Here is a 12,624-nt window from a genome sequence, read left to right as displayed (position 1 = left end):
TATATATATATATACTGTATATATAGAGTATGTATGTATATATGTATATGTATGTATGTGTATATATACAGTATATGTATAGATCTTTTTTTTAGGTCCGTGTTAAATGTTTAATCTCCATCACTGTATAAAACACCCATGTCACATGTTTTGTCAATACTGTGCAGCCATCACAGGTGCATAGTCCTCACAATGTCGTAGTTGTGAATAACTGACACTCTGAGGACAGTGTATTTACACACTGCGAATGTAAAATAAGTTTTCAGGGGTTTGGAGTTACACATACAGTCCTCATAATTCATACTCTGGTATGGACACTCTGAGGACTGTGTATTTTCTATTGATTGTTTCATTGTGAAAAATAGACGTCACCAATTCACACAAACCACTAGTGCTGACGGATTATTTATTTTTGAAATGGCAAATAAAATGTGTTTGCATTCACAATACTTTAACCTATTCATTGTTCTTTATGTACTGTAACTGTGTAAATGCACAGGTACAATCGTGTTACTAAGAATTTAATTTTATATGTATTTTTCTCTTCATGTGTACCAGGTTTCAACTGAAGCACAACCTGAAGACATAGCTAAAGACATAGCTGTCACAGACCAAGTTGACCAGGTGACAAGATTTCTTTTTGAATGTTGATGTTGAAATACATTTTTCAGAAGCAAGACGTTGCACAATTTATAAAAAAAAAAAGATCTTGTCTCACGAATGGCTCATGCAATAGGTGAATTGCAAAGACATGCAACAAATGAATATTGGATTGTATACTTTAGTCTGATTTTGACCAATCAGAGACTACCTTAATTGCACATCACCATACGAGAACCGTATCGAGGGGCATTACTAACAAAAAATAACTTAATTGGATAAGATTAGATCACAATGAGCATGCTTATTTTTCCGCATTAACGTGTATTTTTTTTTCATTGGATTATAAAAATATATAGATATAGATAGATCTTTTTTTTTAGGTCCATGTCGAAATAATCTCCATCACTGTATAAAACACCCATGTCGCATGTTTTGTCAATACTGTGCAGCCCTCGCAGGTGCATAGTCCTCACAATGTCGTAGTTGTGAATAACTGACACTCTGAGGACAGTGTATTTACACACTGCGAATGTAAAATAAGTTTTCAGGGCTTGGAGTTACACATACAGTCCTCATAATTCATACTCTGGTCAGGTATGGACACTCTGAGGACTGTGTATTTTCTATTAATTGTTTCATTGTGAAAAATAGACATCACCAATTTACACTAACCATTAGTGCTGACGGATTATTTATTTTTGAAATGGCAAATAAAATGTGTTTGCATTCACAATACTTTAACCTATTCATTGTTCTGTATGTACTGTAACTGTGTAAATGCACAGGTACAGACTTGTGTGTTACTAAGAATTGAATTTTATATGTATTTTTCTCTTCATGTGTACCAGGTTTCAACTGAAGCACAACCTGAAGACATAACTGAAGACGTAGCTGTCACAGACCAAGTTGACCAGGTGACGAGATTTCTTTTTGAATGTTGACGTTGAAATACATTTTTCAGAAGCAAGACGTTGGCACAATATATAAAAAAATATCTTGTCGCACGAATGGCTCATGCAATATGTGTATTGCAAAGACAAGCAACAAATGAATATTGGATTGTATACTTTAGTCTGACTTTGACCAATCAGAGACTACCTTAATTGCGCATCGCCATACGAGAAACGTATCGAGGGGCATTACTAACAAAAAATAACTTAATTGGATAAGATTAGATCACAATGAGCATGTTTATTTTTCCGGATTATCGTGTATTTTTTTCCATTGGATTATAAAAATATATAGCTATAGATAGATCCTTTTTTTTTAGGTCCATGTTCAATGTCGAAATAATCTCCATTACTGTATAAAACACCCATGTCGCATGTTTTGTCAATACTGTGCAGCCCTCACAGATACTTAGTCCTCACAATGTTATAGTTGTGAATAACTGACACTGAGGACAGTGTATTCATACACCGTGACTGTAAAATAAGTTTTGAGGGCTTGGAGTTATTATACAATTCATACTCTGGTCAGGTATGGATTCTCTGAGGACTGTGTATTTTCTTGTTTTTGTTTCATTGTGAAAAATAGACGTCACCAATTTACACAAACCTGTAGTGCAGAAGGATTTATTTATTTATTTTTGTAATGGCAAATAAAATGAGTTTGCATTTACAATACTTTAACCTATTAATTGTTCTTTATGTACTGTAACTGTGTAAATGCACAGGTACAGTCGTGTTACTAAGAATTGAATTTTATATGTATTTTTCTCTTCATGTGTACCAGGTTTCAACTGAAGCACAACCTGAAGACATAGCTGAAGACGTAGCTGTCACAGACCAAGTTGACCAGGTGACGAGATTTCTTTTTGAATATTGATGTTGAAATCAGTTTTCAGAAGCAAGACGTTAGGAGGGAAGAATGTAGAGTAGATGCTAGGGCTGAACTATATAACTAACAAATATAATCACAACAATTTTTTATGCAATGTGTATTGCCAAGACGTTCAAAATATTGTATCCAACAATAAGCTTGTATGGGACTAAAATTCCTACAAGTCAACATTAAAAATATCTCAAATTGAAGATTTGTTGGCAGTTTGGTGATTTGGATTATGCACTGTAGTGATCTTTTGTTCCCATTAATTTATTTATGGTGGATTTTAGAGATGAACTCGCTATCAATTTTATTTTATTTTTTTAAACAGAAGTGTAAACATCAGGTAGTTAATTTACTTGTATCAAGCTTGGATAAATGTGCTTTATGTTTTGGACCTTTCGCTGCACTAGAATGGACTGGCATGATGGGTATTTTATCTTCTGTGTTATTTGTATCTGCAATGGATCTTTGTTTCACGCAACCAGAATTAATAGTGCAGGCATTTTCATTGAATGAATATAATTTAGTCAAGAGGATAAATTATGACCCATGTTTATACCTTTATCTTTAGTTGCAAGCAGCTAAATGTTGAGCAATTGTCTCAATCTTAACGACTGTCTGACTCTGTAAAATAGAAAAGTCTACTGTAACTGAAGGACTGTATCACACAATATCTGTTTTAGGGGCAATGCCATAGATTAAGCATATTAACTATCCCTCTTGTTAAATGCTTCATCTCATCTTTCGAATAAATGTGACTAGATTTATAATAATCTTTAGTATGTGCACAAACTTTAGGTTCTAAATGCTTTTCTAGTTTGCTCCAGCATCTGGCACATATCCCGTTTAAAAAAAATGCAAAACTGCTTGATGATGAAGACCTTTGGTAAATTAACTTTAGCACATTAGCCCATCAATGGCGGGAGCTACTTCTGCCGCGAGCGCTCGACACTTTTCTCAAGCTTCTACTTCGAGTGTAACATCACTAAGTAACAGCGAAGTAAAGCTAGTAAATATTTATGACCACCCGCCAAAATGAATTTTAACCCGCATCTGGCAGGTTAATTTTAGAGCCACTGTATATATGCATAAGTATGTGTGCATCTACTGTATATATGGATATCATTGCTGTCCTGTGAAAAACACGTTTCCATTTTTAGGTCGCGGGCTGCTCTCCGGTAGCTCCTATGGTGGAAGTGTTTTTCACAGAACAGCGACAATATGTGTATGTATGTATGTATGTAATAATTGTTTTCGTTTAAAAAATTAGGTTGCTGATGTATCCAGTTCAAGTGAGGATTCGTTAGCAGAGGAATATGTTCCAGATTCTCACAGTACTTCGGACACTTCCTACATTGAACCTGTTTCAGAAATTCAGAAATCCGAAGGTATTTCAGGAATGAGCTATGAGAAAACTGCTCATCCTTTAAGATGAGAGGTAGTCATGTTTTAAAGAATAAAATGTTCAATGTTCACTGACTCTTTTGCATCTGGTTTCATGTCGAGCTTATCCATTACAAAGCTGTGTTTGACCTAGATAACCTGTTCACATAAGAAGCAGTTTTATTAACATACCAGTTTCAGTCTGTCCTAAAATTGTAAGTTGTAACATGAGCACCATGTTAAAACTTACAATTTTAGGACAGATCAGGTATGACTTTGCATTTCACAGTATTGTTATGTACAACAATGTGTCCTTATATCAGATAAGTCATTACACATCAATGCCATTTTAGTTTGTGTAAAGTCAGAATGCCAGAACTTTCAAATCACTTCAGTGACATGGTTGCTGTGTGTTGTGTAAACTTTGTCCTTGTAATGTGAGTTGGTCCTCATAATTACCATTTTTGCAATGGGCGTGGCTTATTTAGGTCATTATCTATGTCCTCACAATTACGGATTTTTTCAGGTTTTTCTTTTTTTCGTGTGTTGAGTTTTTTCAAGTTTTGAAGTGAAATTTTCCTGGACAACCCCAAAAAAAAATTTTGGGTGCAAGTCCCATCTCTCTGGCATTAGCAGAAAGGGGTGTCCCTGTAATACACAATTAAACCGGTTTGGAAAAAATGTCCTCATAATACACAGAGGCAAGTATGTGTGTGTGTGTGTGTGCGCGCGCATTAAAATTAGGAGCAGGTGAACCGAAGCAGAGAGATATGATATCCCCACGGTCCGATCCACCCGCCTCCCAGGCATGTCAGTAAGTGTATGTGGTGCATTAAAAAAGTAATAATGGGGGGGGGGGGGGTGCGCGGACACGGACAGGGGACCGCAGCACTGCTCTATACCACGGTCCCCAACCAATGGCACCCCCCCATGCCCCCCCCCAGTTGTGTGGTGCATTAAAATTGGAGGGGAGTTGTAGGGTGAAGACGGTGTTTCCACCCTACCCCCCCCCCCCAAAAGTGTGTTATGTGCCCTATATGTCTATAAAAGTGTATTGTGCAAACCTAGTGCAGTGAGTTAAGAGGAGCGACCAGCGGGCCCCCCCCCCCATCCGGGCGGGGGCAGGAGGCGCACCCGCCCACCAAACCCCCACGCACCCCGGCGGGCACATGGGACCAGCCCGGCGGGGCGATAGGGCTCGCCCCCCGGATACTGGGGCCCGCCCGAGGCGCCAGGACGCCCACCGGAGTGGGGCGGGCACAACACCAAACCCCACCCACCCCCCTGGCCCCCGGAGCGCCGAGACCCGGGCCACGGATGGAGCCCCCGGCCCAGGGGAGGGGAAGGAAGGCGTTCCGGGGAGGGGAAGGAAGGCGTACCGGGGAGGGGAGGGGGGAAGGAGACGACAAGAAGGGAAAGGGGCAGCGGCAGGTCCGCAGAGAGAGGGGGAGAGGAGGGAGAAGGGACCGGGAGGCGGAGGACGGGCGGGGAGAGGCGAGGAGGGAGAGGCAGCAAGGGGGAGGAAGGGGGAGGGGAGAGGGAACCACGGGGAACCGCGTCGCCAGGCCCAGAGCGACGGACCGCGCCGGAGCGGCGCCGCGCCGGACACCAGGGAAAGCCCCGCAACGCAGCACCCCCCAAGAGACCCAGGGAACGGCTCAGACGCAGCCGCCACCCAGCAGCCAACAGAGGGGCAGACCCGCCCACGCCCAGCCAGGGGGGGACAGCACCTTTCGGATTAACCCACTGAATCCGAATATTGACCCTTAGTGCCCATTGGAGGCGAATCTGCTCGATCCTGTTGGCAGCAGCTGGGTTCCTGACTATAAAAACACAACCTTTAGTTACTAATTGCCAAATACAGAAACATCAATGTAAGTTATCACGCATCATATAGGCAATCATTTTTGATGGTTGGGGTTAGGGGAAGGGGCTAGGAAATGCATTATGTCAATGAGATGGCCCCACAAAGATAGTAAAACAAACTTGTGTGTGTATGAGTGTATGTGTGAGATAAAAAAGTTTTGTTTTTCCTACAAAGTTCTCATCCAAACAAGACACACCTTCTGTTCCATTTCTGAATTGTGTGTAGTTGTATACCTGCTATTCCCTTTTCCGTCATCATCTCCAGACTTTCATCTGCTTCATTTGGAAGTCACATGGGTGCAGTGACTGTACATGTGCCCATTTAATCCAAGAACGGGAAAACTTTTGAGCTCATGTGCCTCATTTGATTTTTTTTCTTTTTCTTTTTTGAGAGAGCTCAGTATTGTTCATTCAGTAATTTTACCGATTTGACATGTCATCATCATTGCTCTCTCTCTTTTAAATTTTTATTTTTATTTTGTGTGTGCGTGAGTATGTGCATGTGCGTGTGAGTGTATACTCATTAGTTCACCTAAAACCTATTAAAAATCCCATACCGTTCACCTAAACCGAATACTTCAGAATCCAGCTAGAGTCGTGAGGTTGTCAAGAGACCCGAGGAAGGATCAAAGAAAAGAAAGGAAAGTGAAATCCAGCACCGACCAGACATTACCTACTACCCACCGGGTTACCATCATTAGATTTTTAAAACTGACAGATGGGCCCGGTCGTTCGTAGGTAAAGTGAAGGAAAATAGCTTAAATGTGTATGTAAAAATATTTTTTTCTTATCGTAAAATGTTCTCATTTTAACTTTGTAGTATTTACTTGCTTTTTACAATTAATTTTGTTCATTTAATTTCGTATAAATTACCCAAATAAAATTAATTTTTTAATGTTATTGTAGTAATGCGAATCCCAATTCCAATGAAGTTGTGTAAAACGTAAATAAAAAAAAAGAATACAATTGGCAAATCCTTTTCAACCTACAGTATATTCAGTTGATTGTGTTACAAAGATATTCAATGTTCAAACTCATCAATGTTATTTTATTTATTTTCAAATATTGCCTCATTTTGAATTTGATGCCAGCAACACTCAAAAAAGCTGGGACAGGTGCAATAAAACTGGGAATGTTGAGCAATGCTTTTTTAAATTAAATTAAATATACATGTAAAAAAAAAAAAATTAAAAAGGAAAGGAAAAAACGGTGCACAGGTGAACAAGTTAATTGAAAACAGTGAGTGTCATGATTGGGTACAAAAGAGCATCTCCTAAAGCAGACAGTCATATTCGCGAGCACGTGCGCTTCATTTATCTTTAATTGGTGGCTCGAGTGGCAAATTCGAGGCAGGACGATTTTAGCAGCTGCCTCTATTAAGTTAATTGCCTTCAATTAACTCTTTGTGTTTTCTCCTCAACAGCTGTGTATGGAGAATAAGGAGGGCATGGAGAGTGGAAGTAAAGATACACATGCCTGACCTATATAGACCCTTCTCACTGATGTCACTTTACCCAGAGTGCTTAGCAACCGGAGACCGCACAGAAGTTTACCATTGCATTTGTCGCGGATTTAGAAACTGTTTCAGCTATTTTTGACGTCTCGCTAACTGATTTCTCATTAACTCGCGTTAGCATGGGCGGCATACAAACGTGACGTCACACCGGAGTCCTGCAGGTTTTGGAGGTTTCTCACTTCCAACACAAGCTGATTCCAATCAACAGGATCGTAATCAGAGCTTGCTGATGAGCTGATCATATACTAGCTGTGTTGGAGAAGCGATACATCCAAAACCTGCAGGACCGAGTTTGCTCACCACTGGTCTTATAGTGTGCATTGTCCTTAATAAAAAATAAAAAATAAAACGTGTCAGTGCCAGCGTGACATTGACAACACGAGTACCTTGGGTCAGTTCTAAAAAGAGCTTACCATTGATGGAACACTGTGACTTGCTAAGAAGAATTTAAACATAAGAAGACTGTAAACATTTATTTATTTATTTAAAGTTGATGTACATGTTCATGAATGTAGCAAATATTGTATGTTAAAAAAAAATTTTTTAATCGATTTTGTTCAATGGGAAAAAAATTGTAATTTACCAAAATAGTTTTAAAAACAACATTTTAGAGCTGTAATTTTAATACCGTGACACAGCAATAGTTTTACCTTCAGAATATCGACACGTGCTTAGTGGCAACTTAGAACCCTATGAAAACACAGTCAACATTTTATTTTATGCTACATAAATATATAACAAACAAGATGCAAATACCCACATTGTTAGTGCCCATAGCCAATTCACATCTATGGGGTACCATTAATGCTGAAAGGTACACACAGATTTTGTTTGCTCCCATCCAAGCAACGACTTTTTCAGGGATGTCCCTGCCTATTTCAGCAAAACAATTACAACAGCAGTACAGTACAAATAGTAATAGTACAAAGCCATGTGCTAAAAAAACTGAGTTTTAGCCTAGCCTGCCAGCAGTCCAGACCTGTCTCCCATTGAAAATGTATGTGGCACATTATGAAGCGCAAAATGTGATAATGGAGCCCGCAGACTGTTGCGTAACAGAAATTGTACATGCTTATTAAATGTTTTTAAAGGGAAGGTTGATGCAACACAGAGGTAAACATGCCCCCGTTCCAGCTTTTTGGGAATGTGTTGCAAGCATCGAATTCATAATGAGTTGATATTTGCTCCTGACTCCTGTCAAATTAAAGAACCATATTTTGCCCACACATGATCTTCATTATGAGTCAAATGTTCAAATACAGTACTTAAGAGCCCATGAAAATGGAGGTATCAAATGTCTGCATTTTCAAAAAATGCTTGTGAAGCCCCTTACATGAATGATGGACATTTGCACTTTAATCACGTGTTCTTTGATTGTGACCGAATGCGACTTCTGGACCCTCAAGTGCTCCAAACAAAGTTGAGTTGAGTAAACTTGGCTAAATTCCTCCTCCATACTGAACTCTGGGTGGCAACAGAGAGTCACTTGTCTCAGCTTCAAATTCAAACACTTATTTCAAGATAACGTTAGCCTGAATTTAGCATCATTTTTCGAGTCATTTTTAACTTACTGTAACATTATCAATACATAAATATGTGCAACACAATGTGCTTGCTTCTCTTTTTATTATTATTATTATTTATTTATTTATTTTGCGTCTCAGTTACTCAATGTACCCATTTTTGGTAATTTTTTTGCGTTATTTTTTAGGTGGTAGGCTACTTGGTGTAAAAGATTTGAGAACCACTGTCTTTGAAAACCAGTTGACAGTATTGCTTTACATTCTCTTCTGTTTTATAATGTTGATATTTTTATGTATCATTATTATCAAAGAAGTTAATTCACAAATGTTCTTTACAACAATATGTTCTGATTAATATTGCCTTTGTGGAGTATGAATTGTAGCAGCAAAATCCAACCATTTTTAACAATCCCAGGGGGCGGCCATTTTGCCACTTGCTGTCAAGTGAAAATTACATCACAGTTGGTTCAGGTAACACCCAATCACAGCTTAGCTTGCATACGCCAAATTCAGAAAGCAGTTGAGTCGTGATTGGCCATTACCTGAGCTCTTAACAACCGTGATGTCATCTTCAGTTGACAGCAAGTGGCAAAATGGCCGCCCCCTGATGGATGGATGGATATATAGATAGATAGATAATTTTTGACTTGACATCCTCCTTAACTCATTCACTGCCATTGACGGCTATAGACGTCAAAAATTTATTTGCACTATTTCTATTACTTTAAAAATGTTCCCACTTTTGTTAACAAGAGTATGAATACCTATAATTTTTTAATTGTATTAGAACAGATATAAAATATGTGATTAATCGCAAGTTAACTCGTAAAGTCATGCGATTAATTCTGATTAAAAATTGTAATTGCCTGACGCCCTTAATTTTTAATAATATTTTCTTAAAAAAAAGATTATTAAAAAAATAAATAAGAAAAGTTTATTAAAAATTAGGGGCATCAGGTGATTAAAATTTGTGATCGTAATTAATCGCATGACTTCACTAGTTAACTCACGATTAATCACAAATTTTATATCTGTTCTAAATGTACAAAAAACATTCTAGGCTTTCATACTCTTGTTAACAAAAATGGGGATTTTTTTTTTAACTAATAGAAATCGTTCAAATTAATTTTTGACGTCTGGTGCTGTCAATGGCAGTGAATGAGTTAAAATCATATGAAACAAAAACTTTGTGTTTTATTTTATTTTTTTTGCGTGCTAGACGTTTGAAAATGTATTTGGGTAAATAAATCCTATTTAAGAGCTTGGTCCCTGAACCAATTCAACTGGTTGAATTCAAATGTCTCTGTATGCGCGTACTGGAGCGCAGTGATGATCATGTTTGTGGGAGATGGGAGGGAGTGGGGGGTGCTCGATAAATGCCGAAGAGTCGGCGCGCATATGAGAGCAGCTCATCCATGCATGAGCAGCCGATGGAGCCATGAGCGAAGACAGCAACCTCACCGTCTGGTCCAACAGCTCCAGTTTTATTCACCTGGACGACATCGATGTCTCCGCGGACGACAGCCCCGTCCTCAGGGTCCTCATCTGCTCGGTTTACTCCTTGGTGTGCGTCGTGGGTCTCGTGGGCAACCTTCTCGTCTTCTTCCTCCTGGGAGCCAAACACGAGCGCAAAACGTCCCGGATGAACTTTTTCGTGCTCAACTTGGCGCTGACGGACCTGCAGTTCGTGCTGACGCTGCCCTTTTGGGCCGTGGACACGGCTCTGGACTTCAGCTGGCCCTTCGGAGGCGCCATGTGCAAAGTGGTGCTGTCCGTCACGGTGATGAACATGTACGCCAGCGTCTTCTTCCTCACGGCCATGAGCGTCACCAGGTACTTGTCGCTCACGTCGGCTCTTAAGCGCACGGACGCGCAAAAACCCGCATCCGATAAGTGGACCTGCGCCGTCATTTGGATCCTCGCCACCGTGGCCACTTTACCCACGTCCATTTTCTCCACCGTCAGCCACGTGAGCGGAGAAAACTTGTGTTTGCTCAAGTTCCCCGGTGGCCAGGACTGGCTGGCGGTGTACCAGATCCATAAGATCCTCGTGGGCTTCGTGGTGCCCATTTGCGTGGTCTCCATCAGCTACATCAAGCTCCTGCGCGTCATCCACACCAGGAGCATGAAGACGAGCAACCCCAAGAGGACATCGCGTGTCACCAAATCCGTTACCATCGTCGTGCTCTCCTTCTTCATCTGCTGGATGCCCAACCACGCCGTCACCCTGTGGAGCGTTCTCGTCAAACTGAACGCGGCCAACTGGAACAGGAGCTATTACGTGGCGCACACGTATGTGTTCCCGCTCACTGTGTGTTTGGCCCACGCCAACAGCTGTCTCAACCCCGTCATCTACTGCCTCATGAGGCCCGACTTCAGGACCAAGCTGAGGCTTCTCATCCACAGGAGACACACGTCGCCGTCGGACGTTTAGCATTTTTTTCTCCTTCCTTTTTTTTGGTGTATTTACGCACGGCTTGGTCGCGTCTTTCGTTTTGGCGTGCTGTTGCGCTTATGTGAATTCAGTGACGTATTTTAGGCCCCATGTAAAAAAAAATAAAAAATGATAATAATAATAATAATGGGGAGCGTGTGAGCAATTAAACCCCCATTGGCTTTATCCATAAATGACTCCCTGCCACCGAAAGAGATAAAAGCTTCCCTCTCGTTTGCAGACGGACAAAGGGGCAAACTTTGCGCGAACTGCCACTTTGGATTTCATGTTCTTGTCTGGTGTGATGTTTGTCCACGCACTACTGACATGCGACCAGTCCAGGGTGTTACGATGGGGCTTGATCTGTCACGTCACTACTGAATGCATCATTGTGCGCACGCCAGCTCGTCAAGTTGCCCTATTCTTTTATGGCTTGTCATTGAATTTGTGTGCGTACGTGCGTGCGTGCGTGCATGTACAAAATGAAAACCGTGGCTGCAGTGGCCAAACTTAATCATTTATAAAGGTCTTTATAGTTATGATAAATGTTGTATCTCCTATTTTTGGCCATTCTTTGTATTGAATTACTATAGTGTGTTTCATTATTGACCTAATTATGTTGCCACACATGTTTGGGTTCCAGGCATGAAATAGGGTTAGTTTGACACATGGAGTGGATGACGCATACTGACAGATGCTTGCGACGAATATTGGATGTGGATGAATAAGGATGAACTCAATTACCAATCTAAGAAAGAAAAGAAATACATCTATCCCAATATAGCGATTTTCCTTAAAATTGCATCAAATTTATTTTGGAAAAAGTCATCTATTTTTCTAATTTCTAATCCCTGTTCATAAAACGATCACAAGAGGGCAGTCGATACTGATATCAGCCGCCGTTGATGCCATGAAATAAGGCCAGTGTCACCTGATACGACCAAGTAGCCCTGGATTGTTTGTTTTGAAATCAAGGATTTTAAGCATTGTAAACGGATGTATCAAACATACAAATCTAAAGTCATGTGGAAGTTGACCCCCCCCCCCCCCCCAAAAAAAAAAAGTTTAGATTTGTTTAAAATTCTAAATTTTCAAAGAATCTGAATTTTCTATCAATTATTTTATGGCTCAGGCTTTGTAGGGCTAAGCAAAAGGATGTCGCTCGCTGATACCTGTGGTTGGAATTATGCCTCGTCAAAATGACATTTTAGACGTCTTAAACTGGAGTTACGAGAGCTACGCCTCAATTGCAGATATGTTGAATTCATTAGCGGAAGTTCCTGATTTGTAGATGCAGTATGTGTAATGAGAAACACGCACAAACACACGTTTGTCTTATAGGTGAAATCAAGTTACAGATGTCTTGAATTCAATCTTGACTTTGTAAAACTGAGAAATAAATACCCATCCCTGTGTGACGTTTCCACTTCTGTACTGCACTTCAAAAATATCACCAATAAAAATTCCAACTG

The 12,624-nt window shown here is 40.2% G+C and overlaps 2 protein-coding genes across 5 annotated transcripts in view; both read left to right on the top strand.

Annotated features, from left to right (window-relative positions):
- LOC147177471 (uncharacterized) overlaps positions 1-4,104 on the top strand; it is a 12,658-nt gene extending 8,554 nt beyond the window's left edge. For 2 of the 4 annotated variants that reach the window (XM_086070777.1, XM_086070776.1), the window contains 3 exons: positions 1,452-1,517; positions 2,338-2,403; positions 3,701-4,104. In XM_086070777.1, the coding sequence (XP_085926903.1) occupies positions 1,452-1,517; positions 2,338-2,403; positions 3,701-3,865 (297 nt within the window). In that variant the 3' untranslated portion in view covers positions 3,866-4,104. The remainder of the gene's footprint in view (positions 1-1,451; positions 1,518-2,337; positions 2,404-3,700) is intronic. The other 2 variants (XM_086070778.1, XM_086070779.1) reach the window with 2 other exon arrangements.
- Positions 4,105-10,094: 5,990 nt separating this feature from the next.
- On the top strand, positions 10,095-12,189 carry rxfp3.3a1 (relaxin family peptide receptor 3.3a1). The gene has a single exon (XM_086070775.1). It carries the CDS (start codon positions 10,157-10,159, stop codon positions 11,150-11,152), a length of 996 nt encoding a protein of 331 aa, XP_085926901.1. The 5' UTR covers positions 10,095-10,156; the 3' UTR covers positions 11,153-12,189.
- Positions 12,190-12,624: the final 435 nt, after the last annotated feature.

Source organism: Leptonotus elevatus, chromosome 3 (assembly GCF_054856555.1).
Source record: "Leptonotus elevatus isolate MCC_2025b chromosome 3, RoL_Lele_1.0, whole genome shotgun sequence".
Lineage (NCBI taxonomy): Eukaryota > Metazoa > Chordata > Actinopteri > Syngnathiformes > Syngnathidae > Leptonotus > Leptonotus elevatus.
Note: the sequence above shows the minus strand (reverse complement) of the source record. Positions and strands in the feature narration are given on the sequence as shown.

Excerpts from the sequence above, each read along its gene's own strand:
- rxfp3.3a1 (XM_086070775.1), top strand. The coding sequence starts at position 10,157 with ATGAGCGAAGACAGCAACCTCACCGTCTGGTCCAACAGCTCCAGTTTT.